The 19,295-nt window shown below is 45.9% G+C and overlaps 1 protein-coding gene across 1 annotated transcript in view; it reads left to right on the forward strand.

Moving 5' to 3' along the window:
- The window catches only part of LOC115088099 (adhesion G-protein coupled receptor F1-like), a 206,144-nt gene that overhangs the window by 139,971 nt on the left and 46,878 nt on the right, over window positions 1–19,295 (forward strand). The window contains exons 8-10 of the mRNA XM_029596054.1: window positions 4,733–4,878; window positions 17,171–17,334; window positions 17,965–18,138. Of these exons, the coding sequence (XP_029451914.1) occupies window positions 4,733–4,878; window positions 17,171–17,334; window positions 17,965–18,138 (484 nt within the window). The remainder of the gene's footprint in view (window positions 1–4,732; window positions 4,879–17,170; window positions 17,335–17,964; window positions 18,139–19,295) is intronic.

The raw sequence follows: 19,295 nt of genomic DNA on the forward strand, positions 1-19,295 counted from the left end.
TCCTATGCTAAAAACTATTTTCCACCCTAACACACAAAAAAAGGTGTTGTGATTTCTAATGTTAAATCCCACGTTAGTGTGCGATAAATTTTCGCGACAGGTAGTAGGAGTCCCTCATTAACATAAAAAGCAGATTTTGCATATTCATTATCAAATTTACATATTATCGCACAACAGGATAAAGATCACGCATTTATCACGTTAGATCCCTTTTGTCACGCGTTGAGGCCCTAACCCTATTTGATGACTGACCCTGTTATTTATTTATTTATTTGATTTCTGCCTTTCAGCCTCTTCAAAGCAGATTACATTCAGTGCTTGTGTCCCTCAGTGTCTAAATCCTCAGTTATACTTCCCTCCAGGGCATGGAAAAATAAGGCTACTAGGGTAGAAAGAGAATTCATAGTTTAAATATGGTTCTCAAATCCCAATTCAGAAATAAAATATCTGTGGTCACAGATGTTCTCTTCCAAATCTCCCAGTCTTCTTACCAACTTCAAGGTGTAGAGACTCCAGTAGGGCTTCCAGATGGGAATCATCTTTTTTCCAATTCTCCTCTTGGATGGCACACTGGATCTTTCAAGGTGATAGTTCCAGTGCTTTTGCTGTGAGCACAGATGGATGTAAGCCTGAGCCCCTGTGCTGCAATGTGACTGACACAACCTCGGGGCTGGCCGTGGTCTATGCCGCTGGTGAGTGAGCGCATCCGGGCATTGTCTGGCAGAAACAGGAAATCTCTTGACTTGGAACAGTAACACTCGGACTTCCAATACGCACCAGGAACTGAGAACTAGCAACCCATTCTGGTCTCTGGGGTAGCTCTCTGGCCTCTCCGAAAGCCCTTTCAGATTGCCACTTGGAAAGGGTTTGTATGAGAACAGACAGAGGCAGAGGACTCAGGAGGTGACTCTGGAGCTATAAACAAGATGCTAGAGACTTGGACATAACACTGAACACTTGAGTGTGATGAAAGCTGAAGACTTGGATGTGACAGAGGTTGAAGCATGGCTTGAAACAGGAAAAAGATGAGGGCTCAGGACTTGAAACAGACAGATGGCTGGAACAAGAATTCTGGAGACCAGGAACAGGACTCAAGAATTTGGAACTCAGGAACTCAGACTGAGAACTCAGACTCAGGAACTCAGAAATCAAACTCAGGAACTAAGGAAGAGACTCTGAAGGCTTGAACCAGTGCGCCGTGTCGGGAATTGTTGGCGGTGTTTCAGGGCCATACCAGCACAGAGCCAGATTCCAGCCTTACAGGAGCAAAGGCAGTATTGGCAGCATCCCACCGCTGCATGGAACAGGTGACAACTCCAGTAGTGAAGAAATAGTGGTACACAAGTGGTGCTGGGAGGTGAGTGAGGCCACTCGCAGGACCCTCTCGTGAGCGAAATCACAACAGTAACCCCTTCTCAAAGCCCCCCAAGCCTCCTCTTTTCGACTTTGGAGGAGTCATAGATAATCCCTTACTAACAGGGGCTTGAGGGGCAGACATAGGATCCAAAGATATTAGGTTTCAAGAACTGAAACGAGGAACCATACTGGACTAGCTTAACTAAGAGCATGGCTTCAGGCTTCAATGAAGACATGGCTGCAGGCTTGGACAAGAACATGGTTTGAACACACTGAAGGCTAGAGCCAAGGTTAAAGAATTTGACCAAAAATCTAGATGCAGGCACCTCCTGCAGGGCATGGGCAAAGGAAAAAAAAAACTTAGGAAGGAACAAGTGTTAAATCATGGAAGGCACATCACAGGGACACGTTCACTGAGCTCATGGTCTTCACAATCTGTTGTGAGCATGGACGGACATGAGTATGAGCCCTTGTGTCTCAATATGACTGACACTAACCCGAGGCGGACCATGGTCCATGCCGCTGGTAGGCGGGCACATCCAGGCATGGGCTGGCTGAAACATGAACACTCTTGACTTGGAACAGGAACACTTGGACATCCAACATGCTCCAGGAACTGAGAACTAGCAACCCTTGCTGGTCTCTGAAGTAGCCCTCCAGCCACTCTGAAAGCCACTCCGAAAGTGATTTGTGTGAGGACAGATGGAGGCAGAGGACTCTGGTGGTGACTCTGGAGATGTGGACAAGATGCTGGAGACTTAGACATAACACTGAAACTTGGACATGACAAAAGCTGAAGACTTGTACATGATGAAGACTGAAGAATAGTTTGAAGACTGAAGCATGGCTTGAAGACTGAAGCATGACTTGAAGGCTGAAGCATGACTTGAAACAGGAACAAGACAAAGGCTCAGGACTTTAAACAGACAGACAGCTGGAACAAGAATTTTGGAGACCAGGAACAGGTCTCAGGAATTTGAAACTCAGGAACTCGGACTCAGAACTCAGATTCAGGAACTCGGACTCGTAACTGACTTAGGAACTAAGGAAGAGACTCTGAAGGCTTGAACCAGCAGCGAAGACTTGGACAGGACTCTGAAATCTTGGACTGAAGACTTGGAAATAAGAGACCAGGAACAGGAACCAGGAATAGAGAGAACCTCAAGAAACAGGAGAACTTGAATGACCTGGAGACCACAGAAAACTCTTGCTAAGGCCTGGAGCAATGGGAGAAGTGTCCTTTTAAAAACCCGAGGCAATAACATCCTCAGGATGGGTAACAGGGCTTTTTCCACTGCGGTCCCCTTAAATTCCAAGACAGAGGTGCACATGCCTAGGAAGACAGTGCGCCACATTGGGAATTGCCAGTGTAATTTCGGGGTTGTGCGTGCACAGAGACAGTGTTCAGCCATGCATTAGCAACATCCCACCACTGCATGGAATTGGCGGTGATTCCAGCCACAAAGAGTCGGCAGCACACAGGCGGCACAAGGAGGTGAATAAGCCCACTTGCGGGGCCCTCCTACAAGCAGAATCACAATAGCTTTACAAAACAGGGAAAACCTCCTTTCTTTCCTCACCCCTGAGCAAGAAGGGTGGCAAAAACTTCCACTCAAAACCAAAAAGGAAAAACCTATTAAAAAAGACTCAAACTGTTTCAATGGCACAGATTCACCACTTTCTAACCACTGGGTGTGAGATGGATTCAACAGGTCTTCTCTCTTTCTATCCTTCCTAGATCAGGGGATTTTCCCTCCTTGAGCCAGTACTAAGGGGATCCCAAAATAATCTCCAAAATAAATTCCAAAATTCCTTAACAAATTTAAAAAAACAAAGATGCCCTTATCAACAAAGTTCTGGACTAGCAAGGTAAGTGTCTCCTTCCTATCCTGTGCAGCCAAGGAAGTGAGGCTTAGCCCAACAGAACAAAAAAAAAAAAAATAGATCCTCTCTCTTCAAACTCCAAACCAAAATGCTGCACAGATCTCCAGCTCAACCTCCTCTTGAGCAGGCAGGGGCTTACCTCTGCAGCAAATACATAGGGGGGTGCTCTAATCCAATACTCCCTATCCCAGGTTTTAGACTAAGACCAGGCCACTGAAGTTCTCAAGGGGGGGAGGGGTCTCTACACCTATAAAGATAATAAGCAATTTATTTTAAACTATCTCTAAATTTCTATATTCAAAGAGGGTGCCATTAAATGCACAATGTAGACCTCACTCACTTGGACAAATAACAAGATTTTGACGTATTCCCATGCACTTGGAGATACATTGTTCACTATCTAAAGGCCATATGTACTAAACATTTTCCCTTTAGACACAAAATGGGAGAAACCTTTTGTATATAGACCCCTAAATTCAGACATACACCTTATGGTACAGAAAAGAACGGTCAAAGCTTTTTCTTCTTTTAAGTGCTTTATTTTTACAGCTCAACAAAACAATTAGCATTGATAGTTCACACAATACAAATTCAGGCAGCTATGCAAAAGAACTGTCTTCTCCCATTTACATGATAACACAAACAGGTCAGCAAGCCCTAAGGGACTGCCTAGCCCTTCTTTCTTTCTTTATCTATTTCTTTATTTATTTTATATGCTGTCATTCCAAGTGAAGATCAAAACTGTTTACAAAAGTAACATTCATCTTTGGGTCATTACATAAATTGGGCCTCCCCTTTGCTCTCCTCTCAGCCTATATTATATCCTCGGGCCAGCGGAGACAACTTGTACCCAGAATTCCCTGTTCTTAAGGTACTCCAATGTTCCTGGGAAAATACCCTGTCACACACCTCTGTAGTCTGACATTCACAGAGACTTTTTTGCTTATATAGCAGTTTCTTCCTTGTGAAAGGTAAGTCTCTGGGAGAGAAGTTGCTTCATCCATGGCAGTAAAACTCTTGCAAGGGACTCAGGAGCTCCAAGTTCTCTGTGCTTAAAGGAAACTGTTATGTCATCCATTTTTATCTGGGTTTAGGAGAAAACATCAAAACTCTCCTGCTGATAGCAGCCCACTGCCATGTCCTTGTCATCAGAGGGCATACGGAAGCACCTCAAATAGTTCATTCCACCATAGGCTTCTCTTTGTCTGCAGATTATAATAGGAAAAGACAGAACAAACCTAAAAATTCTTGCTCAGACCACTGAGAAGACACAGACAGGGTATAGAAGGACGATGCTACTTGGTGCAGGTACTCAGGCTAGCATTCTTACTATCCTTTTGCCTCTCTCTGTAGTATGGTGCTTCTGATAATAGTGAAGCACCATGCTACAGAGCAACTTCTAGGGAACTGAATAATTAAAATTGTTTTGTTTATTGAATGTATCACAGAGCATCAAAACCTAATTATGTTTCTCTTTTGTTGGGAAAACAAGGAAAGGAAGCATTGTTATTGACTATGAAGTTAGGGGCATTCATATTCCTTTGCCTGAAGTCCTAAAAGCAACTCCAAAGGCAGCAGAAGTTCTCAGAGCCAAATATCCAATAGAAAAAGGATCTTTTCTCATAACGGATAGCCCAGGTAATTGTCATATCTTGATTGATGTAATTAGTAACCTCTGTTTATGTTAACTGGAAGTGAGAATAGAACCCTTTCTGCTCCAGCTAAAGATGTACTTCTTCTGTGACGGGGTTTTATTTCCAGTGCAGCTGCAGCATCAACCCTAGTAACTTTCAATATCACAGTTCAGGCTCAAAAACAAAAGCCAAACAAAACAGCAGCAAAATATAAGCCCTCACTGAGTTTGGGGCTTACTTCAGTCCCAGTGTTCAAGCCAGCATGCGATAGCTGGGTGGCATAAGTAAGGAGGCTTCCCTTCCTAGGCAGGGGTTTGTGCATCAGAGGTTTCTCAGGTCTCCAAGTCTTCTGATGTTCTTCTTCCTAGTCCTGGGCTATCCCCAGCCTCTCATCTCTTGGACTTTAATCCTCTGGGTACAGAAACTTGGCTTCACTTCCTGCTTTTCCCTTGAGGTAGTCTGGGGTAGATTGCTGCAGCCAATCTCTTACAATAGACTTGTATTCTATTGTATGTACTTCTTCACATCCTATTACAGGAGTGGCCAACTCCTGAAGAGCCACAAACAGGCCTGGTTTTCAGGATATGAATATTCATGAGATAGATTTGCATACCAGTGGAGGCATTAGATGCAAATCTATCTCCTGTAAATTCATTGTGGCATTCAGAAAACCAGGCCTGTTTGTGGCTCTTGAGAACCAGAGTTGACCACCTCTGCCCTACTTTAAAAAGAGGTGGTACAGTATCAGTGATTAAAAGATATTTTAAATCTGTGGAAAGAAAACAATTAGCAAAAGTATATTTGTTTCCTATACGAATAAATGAAGATGAAAATCACTTACACAGAGTAACTTGAAGCACTTTGTGGCAACTAGTTTATATATCACTTGAATTGCATTCAGTGCTCCCTCTACATAAAAAATTCTTGTTAATATTGTCATTCAAAAAATTCTTCTTGTTTTTTGTATAACAAATAGAGATGTGAATCGTTTTCCATATCGTCTTAACGATAGAAATCGTGTAGCAGGAGAAGAAAATCATGTTTGGCACGATTATTTCGTTGAAAAATCGTTAAAAATCGTTTTTTCCGATTAGTGCGCACTAACTCGAGTTAGTGCGCACTAACTCCCCGTTAGTGCGCACTAACTCGATTTAGTGCGCACTAACTCAAAATGATACAAATAGACACTTTCCAGGTCACTGAAGGTCAGTTAGGAATGAATATGTGTTCCTATTGGCTGGCAGCCCTCTTATCTATTGATGTTACCAAGGTTACCACTGAGGTGATGGTTGGGGGGATGGGAAATGGAACTGGAAACTCATGAACACCAACAGAAAATGAAACAAAGTGTTCACACTTCCCAGGTCAGTAAAGGTCACTTAGGAATGAATATGTATTCCTATTGGCTGGCTGTGCTCTTATCTATTGATGTTACCAAGGTTACCACTGAGGTAATGGTTGGGGGGATGTGAAATGGAAACAGTTGGAAGCTTGACAAAAAAAGTAATGTGATGATCAGCACTCACGTGACTAGAACTTCTTTGTTTATTATTTTTGTTAGCAGACACGTGCATGTTGAATTTGCCAATCACTGTGCATTTTAGAAAGGTGGTCCTGGCTGGAACTGTACACAGTTCAAATATATGTAATTCATTGTTGGTAAGTGTATTTTTTAAGTAGCCACACTGGCACAAGTATGTTTACTTTTCCTCCTACTTAACTCACTAGCTCAGCTTTGTAAGAAGGGCTTCTCTGCTTGAGTGAGGGTCAGGCAGCTCCCCCCTGTCTGTGAAGCCAGCCTCTCACTAGTAATGCAGGGAGGGAGCTGTCTCAGACTTCACCATCCTCCTCCCCCCCCCCCCTCACCCACACACCATTCACTAGCTGGGACATGGGGGAAGTCAGGAGTGAGGGTCAGGCAGCTCCCCCCTGTCTGTGAAGCCAGCCTCTCACTAGTAATGCAGGGAGGGAGCTGTCTCAGACTTCACCATCCTCCTCCCCCCCCCCCTCACCCACACACCATTCACTAGCTGGGACATGGGGGAAGTCAGGAGTGAGGGTCAGGCAGCTCCCCCCTGTCTGTGAAGCCAGCCTCTCACTAGTAATGCAGGGAGGGAGCTGTCTCAGACTTCACCATCCTCCCCCCCCCCCCTCACCCACACACCATTCACTAGCTGGGACATGGGGGAAGTCAGGAGTGAGGGTCAGGCAGCTCCCCCCTGTCTGTGAAGCCAGCCTCTCACTAGTAATGCAGGGAGGGAGCTGTCTCAGACTTCACCATCCTCCTCCCCCCCCCCCCTCACCCACACACCATTCACTAGCTGGGACATGGGGGAAGTCAGGAGTGAGGGTCAGGCAGCTCCCCCCTGTCTGTGAAGCCAGCCTCTCACTAGTAATGCAGGGAGGGAGCTGTCTCAGACTTCACCATCCTCCTCCCCCCCCCCCCCTCACCCACACACCATTCACTAGCTGGGACATGGGGGAAGTCAGGAGTGAGGGTCAGGCAGCTCCCCCCTGTCTGTGAAGCCAGCCTCTCACTAGTAATGCAGGGAGGGAGCTGTCTCAGACTTCACCATCCTCCCCCCCCCCTCACCCACACACCATTCACTAGCTGGGACATGGGGGAAGTCAGGAGTGAGGGTCAGGCAGCTCCCCCCTGTCTGTGAAGCCAGCCTCTCACTAGTAATGCAGGGAGGGAGCTGTCTCAGACTTCACCATCCTCCTCCCCCCCCCCTCACCCACACACCATTCACTAGCTGGGACATGGGGGACGTCAGGAGTGAGGGTCAGGCAGCTCCCCCCTGTCTGTGAAGCCAGCCTCTCACTAGTAATGCAGGGAGGGAGCTGTCTCAGACTTCACCATCCTCCCCCCCCCCCCTCACCCACACACCATTCACTAGCTGGGACATTGGGGAATTCAGGAGTGAGGGTCAGGCAGCTCCCCCCTGTCTGTGAAGCCAGCCTCTCACTAGTAATGCAGGGAGGGAGCTGTCTCAGACTTCACCATCCTCCCCCCCCCCTCACCCACACACCATTCACTAGCTGGGACATGGGGGAAGTCAGGAGTGAGGGTCAGGCAGCTCCCCCCTGTCTGTGAAGCCAGCCTCTCACTAGTAATGCAGGGAGGGAGCTGTCTCAGACTTCACCATCCTCCCCCCCCCCCCTCACCCACACACCATTCACTAGCTGGGACATGGGGGAAGTCAGGAGTGAGGGTCAGGCAGCTCCCCCCTGTCTGTGAAGCCAACCTCTCACTAGTAATGCAGGGAGGGAGCTGTCTCAGACTTCACCATCCTCCCCCCCCCCCCTCACCCACACACCATTCACTAGCTGGGACATAGGGGAAGTCAGGAGTGAGGGTCAGGCAGCTCCCCCCTGTCTGTGAAGCCAGCCTCTCACTAGTAATGCAGGGAGGGAGCTGTCTCAGACTTCACCATCCTCCTCCCCCCCCCCCCTCACCCACACACCATTCACTAGCTGGGACATGGGGGAAGTCAGGAGTGAGGGTCAGGCAGCTTCCCCCTGTCTGTGAAGCCAGCCTCTCACTAGTAATGCAGGGAGGGAGCTGTCTCAGACTTCACCATCCTCCCCCCCCCCCCTCACCCACACACCATTCACTAGCTGGGACATGGGGGAAGTCAGGAGTGAGGGTCAGGCAGCTCCCCCCTGTCTGTGAAGCCAGCCTCTCACTAGTAATGCAGGGAGGGAGCTGTCTCAGACTTCACCATCCTCCCCCCCCCCCCTCACCCACACACCATTCACTAGCTGGGACATGGGGGAAGTCAGGAGTGAGGGTCAGGCAGCTCCCTCCTGTCTGTGAAGCCAGCCTCTCACTAGTAATGCAGGGAGGGAGCTGTCTCAGACTTCACCATCCTCACCCCCCCCCCCTCACCCACACACCATTCACTAGCTGGGACATAGGGGAAGTCAGGAGTGAGGGTCAGGCAGCTCCCCCCTGTCTGTGAAGCCAGCCTCTCACTAGTAATGCAGGGAGGGAGCTGTCTCAGACTTCACCATCCTCCCCCCCCCCCCCTCACCCACACACCATTCACTAGCTGGGACATGGGGGAAGTCAGGAGTGAGGGTCAGGCAGCTCCCCCCTGTCTGTGAAGCCAGCCTCTCACTAGTAATGCAGGGAGGGAGCTGTCTCAGACTTCACCATCCTCCCCCCCCCCCTCACCCACACACCATTCACTAGCTGGGACATGGGGGAAGTCAGGAGTGAGGGTCAGGCAGCTCCCCCCTGTCTGTGAAGCCAGCCTCTCACTAGTAATGCAGGGAGGGAGCTGTCTCAGACTTCACCATCCTCCCCCCCCCCCTCACCCACACACCATTCACTAGCTGGGACATGGGGGAAGTCAGGAGTGAGGGTCAGGCAGCTCCCCCCTGTCTGTGAAGCCAGCCTCTCACTAGTAATGCAGGGAGGGAGCTGTCTCAGACTTCACCATCCTCCCCCCCCCCTCACCCACTCACCATTCACTAGCTGGGACATAGGGGAAGTCAGGAGTGAGGGTCAGGCAGCTCCCCCCTGTCTGTGAAGCCAGCCTCTCACTAGTAATGCAGGGAGGGAGCTGTCTCAGACTTCACCATCCTCCTCCCCCCCCCCCTCCCCCACACACCATTCACTAGCTGGGACATGGGGGAAGTCAGGAGTGAGGGTCAGGCAGCTCCCCCCTGTCTGTGAAGCCAGCCTCTCACTAGTAATGCAGGGAGGGAGCTGTCTCAGACTTCACCATCCTCCCCCCCCCCTCACCCACACACCATTCACTAGCTGGGACATGAGGGAAGTCAGGAGTGAGGGTCAGGCAGCTCCCCCCTGTCTGTGAAGCCAGCCTCTCACTAGTAATGCAGGGAGGGAGCTGTCTCAGACTTCACCATCCTCCCCCCCCCCCTCACCCACACACCATTCACTAGCTGGGACATGGGGGAAGTCAGGAGTGAGGGTCAGGCAGCTCCCTCCTGTCTGTGAAGCCAGCCTCTCACTAGTAATGCAGGGAGGGAGCTGTCTCAGACTTCACCATCCTCCCCCCCCCCCCCTCACCCACACACCATTCACTAGCTGGGACATGGGGGAAGTCAGGAGTGAGGGTCAGGCAGCTCCCCCCTGTCTGTGAAGCCAGCCTCACACTAGTAATGCAGGGAGGGAGCTGTCTCAGACTTCACCATCCTCCCCCCCCCCTCACCCACACACCATTCACTAGCTGGGACATGGGGGAAGTCAGGAGTGAGGGTCAGGCAGCTCCCCCCTGTCTGTGAAGCCAGCCTCTCACTAGTAATGCAGGGAGGGACCTGTCTCAGACTTCACCATCCTCCCCCCCCCCCCTCACCCACACACCATTCACTAGCTGGGACATGGGGGAAGTCAGGAGTGAGGGTCAGGCAGCTCCCCCCTGTCTGTGAAACCAGCCTCTCACTAGTAATGCAGGGAGGGAGCTGTCTCAGACTGGTATCAGGGTTAGGGCACTGTGTGCAGGAAGATCACAACACTCCTGGTATTAATAGGGATAGGGCACTGTAGGAGATGACTGTAGTAGATTGAATAAAGATCTGATGTTTCTGCTCTCCTCACACCAAACAAAAACAACACACAAGCAGAGAAGCCCTTCTTACAAAGCTGAGCTAGTGAGTTAAGTAGGAGGAAAAGTAAACATACTTGTGCCAGTGTGGCTACTTAAAAAATACACTTACCAACAATCAATTACATATATTTGAACTGTGTACAGTTCCAGCCAGGACCACCTTTCTAAAATGCACAGTGATTGGCAAATTCAACATGCACTAGCATTTCAGGTGCCTGCTAACAAAAATAATAAACAAACAAGTTCTAGTCACGTGAGTGCTGATCATTACATTACTTTTTTTGTCAAGCTTCCAACTGTTTCCATTTCACATCCCCCCATAGGGATGTGAATCGTTTTTCAACGATTAAAATTATCGTCCGATAATGTTAATATCGTCTTAAATCGTTATAGAACACGATACAATAGAAATTCTAACGATTTATCGTTAAAAATCGTTAAATCGTGTTAGTGCGCACTAACGGGAGTTAGTGCGCACTAACTCCCAGTTAGTGCGCACTAACTCGATTTAGTGCGCACTAACTGAAAATGATACAATAAACACTTTCCAGGTCACTGAAGGTCAGTTAGGAATGAATATGTGTTCCTATTGGCTGGCTGCCCTCTTATCTATTGATGTTACCAAGGTTACCACTGAGGTGATGGTTGGGGGGATGGGAAATGGAACTGGAAACTAACGAACACCAACAGAAAATGAAACAAAGTGTTCACACTTCGCAGGTCAGTAAAGGTCACTTAGGAATGAATATGTATTCCTATTGGCTGGCTGTGCTCTTATCTATTGATGTTACCAAGGCTAACACTGAGGTAATGGTTGGGGGGATGTGAAATGGAAACAGTTGGAAGCTTGACAAAAAAAGTAATGTAATGATCAGCACTCACGTGACTAGAACTTGTTTGTTTATTATTTTTGTTAGCAGGCACCTGAAATGCTAGTGCATGTTGAATTTGCCAATCACTGTGCATTTTAGAAAGGTGGTCCTGGCTGGAACTGTACACAGTTCAAATATATGTAATTGATTGTTGGTAAGTGTAGATTTAAAGTGATTTTCCTGCACACAGTGCCCTAACCCTGGCACCAGGGGTGTTGTGATCTTCCTGCACACAGTGCCCTAACCCTGATACCAGTCTGAGACAGCTCCCTCCCTGCATTACTAGTGAGAGGCTGGCTTCACTGACAGGGGGGAGCTGCCTGACCCTCACTCCTGACTTCCCCCATGTCCCAGCTAGTGAATGGTGTGTGGGTGAGGGGGGGGGGGGAGGATGGTGAAGTCTGAGACAGCTCCCTCCCTGCATTACTAGTGAGAGGCTGGCTTCACAGACAGGGGGGAGCTGCCTGACCCTCACTCCTGACTTCCCCCATGTCCCAGCTAGTGAAGGGTGTGTGGGTGAGGGGGGGGGGGAGGATGGTGAAGTCTGAGACAGCTCCCTCCCTGCATTACTAGTGAGAGGCTGGCTTCACAGACAGGGGGGAGCTGCCGGACCCTCACTCCTGACTTCCCCCATGTCCCAGCTAGTGAATGGTGTGTGGGTGAGGGGGGGGGGGAGGATGGTGAAGTCTGAGACAGCTCCCTCCCTGCATTACTAGTGAGAGGCTGGCTTCACAGACAGGGGGGAGCTGCCTGACCCTCACTCCTGACTTCCCCCATGTCCCAGCTAGTGAATGGTGTGTGGGTGAGGGGGGGGGGGGGAGAGGATGGTGAAGTCTGAGACAGCTCCCTCCCTGCATTACTAGTGAGAGGCTGGCTTCACAGACAGGGGGGAGCTGCCTGACCCTCACTCCTGACTTCCCCCATGTCCCAGCTAGTGAATGGTGTGTGGGTGAGGGGGGGGGGGGGAGGATGGTGAAGTCTGAGACAGCTCCCTCCCTGCATTACTAGTGAGAGGCTGGCTTCACAGACAGGGGGGAGCTGCCTGACCCTCACTCCTGACTTCCCCCATGTCCCAGCTAGTGAATGGTGTGTGGGTGAGGGGGGGGGGGAGGATGGTGAAGTCTGAGACAGCTCCCTCCCTGCATTACTAGTGAGAGGCTGGCGTCACAGACAGGGGGGAGCTTCCTGACCCTCACTCCTGACTTCCCCCATGTCCCAGCTAGTGAATGGTGTGTGGGTGAGGGGGGGGGGAGGATGGTGAAGTCTGAGACAGCTCCCTCCCTGCATTACTAGTGAGAGGCTGGCTTCACAGACAGGGGGGAGCTGCCTGACCCTCACTCCTGACTTCCCCCATGTCCCAGCTAGTGAATGGTGTGTGGGTGAGGGGGGGGGGGGGATGGTGAAGTCTGAGACAGCTCCCTCCCTGCATTACTAGTGAGAGGCTGGCTTCACAGAGAGGGGGGAGCTGCCTGACCCTCACTCCTGACTTCCCCCATGTCCCAGCTAGTGAATGGTGTGTGGGTGAGGGGGGGGGGAGGATGGTGAAGTCTGAGACAGCTCCCTCCCTGCATTACTAGTGAGAGGCTGGCTTCACAGACAGGGGGGAGCTGCCTGACCCTCACTCCTGACTTCCCCCATGTCCCAGCTAGTGAATGGTGTGTGGGTGAGGGGGGGGGATGGTGAAGTCTGAGACAGCTCCCTCCCTGCATTACTAGTGAGAGGCTGGCTTCACAGACAGGGGGGAGCTGCCTGACCCTCACTCCTGACTTCCCCCATGTCCCAGCTAGTGAATGGTGTGTGGGTGAGGGGGGGGGGGAGGAGGATGGTGAAGTCTGAGACAGCTCCCTCCCTGCATTAGTAGTGAGAGGCTGGCTTCACAGACAGTGGGGAGCTGCCTGACCCTCACTCCTGACTTCCCCCCATGTCCCAGCTAGTGAATGGTGTGTGGGTGAGGGGGGGGGAGGAGGATGGTGAAGTCTGAGACAGCTCCCTCCCTGCATTACTAGTGAGAGGCTGGCTTCACAGACAGGGGGGAGCTGCCTGACCCTCACTCCTCCGGGGTGATCTTCCTGCACACAGTGCCCTATCCCTGATACCAGGGGTGTTGTGATCTTCCTGCATGCAGTGCCCTATCCCTATTAATACCAGGAGTGTTGTGATCTTCCTGCACGCAGTTCCCTATCCCTAATACCAGGTGTGTTGTGATCTTCCTGCATGCAGTGCCCTATCCCTGATACCGGGATGTGTGCAAGAAGATCCCAACACCCCCGGTATCAGGAATAGGGCACTGTGTGCAGGAAGATCACAATACCCCTGGTATCAGGGTTAGGGCACAAGTTCTAGTCACATTGACTGATCACATTACTTGTTTTGTCAAGCTACCAACTGTTTCCATTTCCCATCCCCCATATACTGTCAGTGGGAAGCTTGGTAACATGAATAAATAAGAGGGCAGCCAATAGGAATACATATTCATTCCTAAACTGACCTTAACTGACCTGAAAAGTGTCAAATTGTATCATTTTCAGTTAGTGCGCACTAACTCTCCGTTAGTGCGCACTAACTCCCGTTAGTGCGCACTAACTCGAGTTAGTGCGCACTAATCGGAAAAAAACGATTTTTAAACGATTTTTTAACTAAAAAATCGTGCCTAACACGATTTTCTTGCCCTGCCACACGATTTCTATCGTTAAGACGATATGGAAAACGATTCACATCCCTATCCCCCCAACCATTACCTCAGTGTTAGCCTTGGTAACATCAATAGATAAGAGCACAGCCAGCCAATAGGAATACATACATACATATTCATTCCTAAGTGACCTTTACTGTACCTGGGAAGTGTGAACACTTTGTTTCATTTTCTGTTGGTGTTCGTTAGTTTCCAGTTCCATTTCCCATCCCCCCAACCATCACCTCAGTGGTAACCTTGGTAACATCAATAGATAAGAGGGCAGCCAGCCAATAGGAACACATATTCATTCCTAACTGACCTTCAGTGACCTGGAAAGTGTTTATTTGTATCATTTTCAGTTAGTGCGCACTAAATCGAAGTTAGTGCGCACTAACACGATTTAACGATTTTTAACGATAAATCGTTAGAATTTCTATTGTATCGTGTTCTATAACGATTTAAGACGATATTAACATTATCGGACGATAATTTTAATCGTTGAAAAACGATTCACATCCCTAATAACAAATGTGTAAGCTGTGTCCCAACTTCTGTGGTATAAAAAGAAGCCAATTCAACCAGAAAAACAATTTCAAAGCTTGGAAGTAACATTTACAATTCTGTCTCTTCTTTTATTTAAATCAAGGGTTAGCAACTCCAGCTCTCACGTGCTGCAGGCTGGTTGGGTTTTTAGGATGTCCACAATAAATATGCATAGGATGCATTTGCATGCATTGGAGGTAGTGCATGCAAATGCATCTCATGAATATTCAGAATGGATAACTTGAAAAGCAAGCTCACAAGCGGGACTCGAGAACTGGAGTAGCTAATCCCTCATCTAAACTAAATGAACTCATCAAGCACTAAACATAACTTACTACATAATATTTGATAGCATTTTCATTTAGTTGTCAACGTATGCATTTTTCATCAGTTTCTTTCCAAACTAAAGGTATAAATGCATCTACAGTCTTTATTAGTGACAGCTGAAAAGGAATGGCTATATTGTTTTCAGCTGAACTGGTGTGAATTTTCTGCAGATTGCTCAGCTGGCAGTGAGAAACTCTGCAGATGTCTGAAGCTTTCCAGTGGCCAGCACTCTATGTAGAAATTGATAGACTTAACACCCCAGGAATATGAATGGGAAAACCTCTCTATTGAAAATTATTAATGCGCAGCATTATAATACCAGCCAGGGCTACGAGGAGGGGGTCTAGCAAATGTACTGGGCAAGAGTGACGAGTATTTTTAGTGCTTGAGCTCTGTTGTGTTTATTGATTAAGCATTATGAAATACATTAGAATTTTGTGGAGTAATACTAAATGAATTTGACTGATTTAAATGGCAGAAAAATGACTCAGGTTTGTGTGTCATTATGATGCATTGCTATTCTATCTAATCTATACATGCTAATTCATTGGAAAAAAAAACCTTGAAATGTTTTAATTAAAAGCAATGTGATATATTGGCCCTGTAGCTCTGGCTATAGAATTGTCTACTGAGGTACAGGAGACCTAGGTGCAGATCAGATGCCTTGTCTGTTGGGGCTGGTCAGGCCCGTGCATGCCATGGAGTTGTTTTGTTCGGGCCCCAGGAGGGAGAGTAAACAGTTGCAGTTACTCTGGAGGCCCCTGCCAATCAAAAAGCAGGGTTGTAGATGTGCCTTACAAGAGATGATGTCTACCCAGGCATGACCACCCTGAAGTTTGAAGATGGAAAGAGAAATAGTAGAAAGATTAGACATTTGATTTTAGGATATGTACATTTTAACGTCATGGGTTCCTTGATTCAAGGAAATTGAACAGTTAAAACATGATTTTATAGGAGTAACAGTCAATTTATTAAGATCATCTCAAAGCGAGCAAAGGATAAATGTTCTAAGGTATATACACTTCTGATTTTGAATGCACAGAAATAAAGTCTAACAAATTAAAATACAAAAAAATATATAGGGTGATACCTTTTCATTGGACTAACAATATATTTCTTGACTAACCTTTGAAAGCTAATACTTTTTTCCTGAGGTCAGAATAGAATGAGCAAAAGATAACATTTACCCCAAAACATAAGTGAATTGTAAAAGGCATTCCAATGATGGAAAGGGGAGAAGGAGTGAGCGGGTTTGATGGGTCATCAGTAACATTTTAAGGCAAATAAAATTATGGCTCATGATTTCTTCTCACATTATGAGCCATAAAATGTTACTGCCTGCCACTTTCTGATTACCCATCAAACCCCCCCCCCCCCAACCCTTTCCTCCTTCTTCTTCTGAACCATAAAAATGTACTGCCTGCCACCTTCTGATTACCCATCAACCCCCCCCTCCCCCAACCCTTTCTTCCTTCTCCTTCTGAACCATAAAAATGTACTGCCTGTCATCTTCTCATCACCCATCAAAACCCCCTCGGCACTTCACACTTTCATTTGGAATGCCTTTCATGATTCACTTATATTTCCTGATGTCATCTTTTGTTGATTGTATTCTGATATGAGAAAGGGAATAGCTAGTCCCGAAATGTATTAAGTAAATCCACAAAAATGGTATCATCTTACGTATATTTTTGTTGTTGTTGTTTCTGTTAACCTTTTTTCTGTGCATTCAAGTGGGCTAACATGACAACCACTTTGCTTTCCGATTTTGAATTCAGCGAACATATTTGCAAGGAGGCACTTGTCCCATTTTGAAGGTATTTTTCTTCTAAAAGATATGAACAAGCTAAGAACAGGTGAATTTGAAAAACAGTAGTCACAAGCACAAGTTTATGTTTGTAGAAATTTGTCCAAAATAATGATAGTCAAAATTTCTATGAATTTACAGTAGGTATCCATTGTTCTTGAAAATTCAATGAAGCTGGTCTGTTATTTGAAAGTAGCTTCCAGTTTTTGAACCTGCTCTGTTTGTCCTTCCCTAACATTTTCATAAATATGGAAGTCACCAAATTCAACTATGACTATATTCATCCATGCTTAAAAATGAGCTTTCCAGATGTGCTAGGATATCAAAAAATGACGAGAACTGAAAATACTTACAATTTTTAACATGCACAATATTTTAATTCCCTGAAAAAATGTCTGAATTAGGGCACTTGTTGATCTTCTAGGATATTTTTTGCCATACTGCTTCCCTAAGCTTGCTCAGCTTGCCTTCATTATTGGTTTTGTTTTCCCCAGTTGGTTGTACAGACAGTTCACAGGGATTTGTAAATGAAAATACTCTTGTCAATGTACCATGCAGTGATGGATTTGCAGGCTTCATGACCCTTATATGTAAAAAAGGGAAGTTGGAAATAACCAAGGAGAAATGTATATCTGTTCATCTTATGCAGTTCCAACAGGTAACTCACTTGAGGCATTTTATTTAGTTAGCTCAAACCCCAGTATACATGATTAAGATTTGAGAAACTGAGTTCTTTTAATATTTTTTAAAATATAAGTTGCAACTAAGATAATGGCCAATCAAATAAATGTATGCATGTAAGGCTCACATATCTTTATTTGTGGTTTTCCTTTTACATTATTCCTGATGAGGATCCACTTTGGAGACAGAAACATTAATATTAATAAATAGGGCTATTGTTTTTTGTTTTTTGTAACTGTGGCACATCTGGCTCCCTTGTTTCTATTTTCATATATTCCTACTACCAGAGTTGTTAAATAGTATGATGGAAATAATTTTCCATTATCATGTGAATCTGGTGTGGCTTGGTAGTACCCCGATTTATAATTTATTTATTATTTATTATGATTTATTATTGTTCAAATTGTTTTTTACTGTTGCACAACTGCTAAGAAAATGTATAACGTTCACATTGTTTTTTCTGTTACATAACTGCTAAGAAAAAATATATATTTTTGTAAACCGTTATGATGGCTCTACCGAATGGCGGTATATAAAACTCAACAAATAAATAAATAAATAAGATATTTACAAAACCATGTTTAGACTCTCTTTGCTTTTATCATAGAATCTCACTGCAAGCATCGTTGAGCAAAACCTGACTCAAGTGGCGAAGAATCTTTCAGAATTATTGAATCGGGAAAACATCATTAGAACAGCTGGAAACCTTGGAATCATTGTGACAATTCTGAGAAATATTTCATCTCTGTCCTTAAAGAACATAGATAGCTCAACAATGCAGGTACTATAACACTACCACTTTTGTGAATTTAACCAAACAAATACATGTTCTCCATGAGACTGTACTTTCTAAAGTTTGGACCGTTTTGGGCCAAAGGTATAGCACATATGGCAAAACAACTATGCAAATTAGGGAGATCTTGCACCCAAATAATCAACTAATCATCACCGCCCTCCATTTCAACCTTATGATTAAATGAATATCAGCACAACTATACTTTTCTAAAATAAGAATGAACTTGTTTTGATCTTAAGCATGAATTTGTTTACTACTAAGCCTAATAACATGCTATGTTTTTACACCCCTTGTCAACCCCTTTATCCCTATAACCTTATTTTGTAAACTATTATGATGGCGTTATTTTGACATTTTCGAATGACGGTATATAAAACTCGTTAAATAAATAAATAAATAACATAAATGTGATTTTTGTCTAAATTTAATTAATAATAACTTTTATAAATGCATATAAGTTTTAAATATCAATTTAATAAACAGAAGAAAAAGAGGAACATTTCTGAGGAAAAAACCCAAAATATATTTATTTCTTTATTTTATTTCTTTAAATTAATTTATTGTCTGCACACAACCAAATCGTTCGTGGCAGATTACAATAATCGTACATAGTTAAAAACATAAAAAGGACAACAAATGCTAAAAAAAAGTGAACAACCCCTGTCAAATGCCTGTTTAAATATATATGTTTTAAAAGCCTTTTTGGAGAGTTTATCAGAAGAGTTGATATGTAACTGTTCTGGAAAAGAATTCCACAACTTTGGGGCTGCCAGCGAGAATGCTCTCTCCCTAATCACATCCAAACAAGCTGATTTTAACGAGAGTATTTCAAGAAGATTTCTAATACTAGATCTTAATGCATGCTTTGGTTTGTAAATTTGCAGGCCAGAATGAAACCAGGGAATTGCCTGCCAGCCCATGGAGAGCACAGGAGAAAATTATGGAGTAGATCTTTAAAAAATACGCGATCGCGTACTTTTGTTTGCGCACCAGGCGCGAACAAAAGTACGCTGGATTTTATAAGATACGCGCGTAGCCGCAAAATAGGCGCGCCGGCGCGCAGGCCTTTTAAAATCCGCCCCTATGAGCGCATTCTGAATACTCCTCAATTCCAACAAATTGACGTGAAGAAGATGACATTC

The sequence above is a fragment of the Rhinatrema bivittatum genome, chromosome 3 (assembly GCF_901001135.1).
Source record: "Rhinatrema bivittatum chromosome 3, aRhiBiv1.1, whole genome shotgun sequence".
Classification (NCBI taxonomy): domain Eukaryota; kingdom Metazoa; phylum Chordata; class Amphibia; order Gymnophiona; family Rhinatrematidae; genus Rhinatrema; species Rhinatrema bivittatum.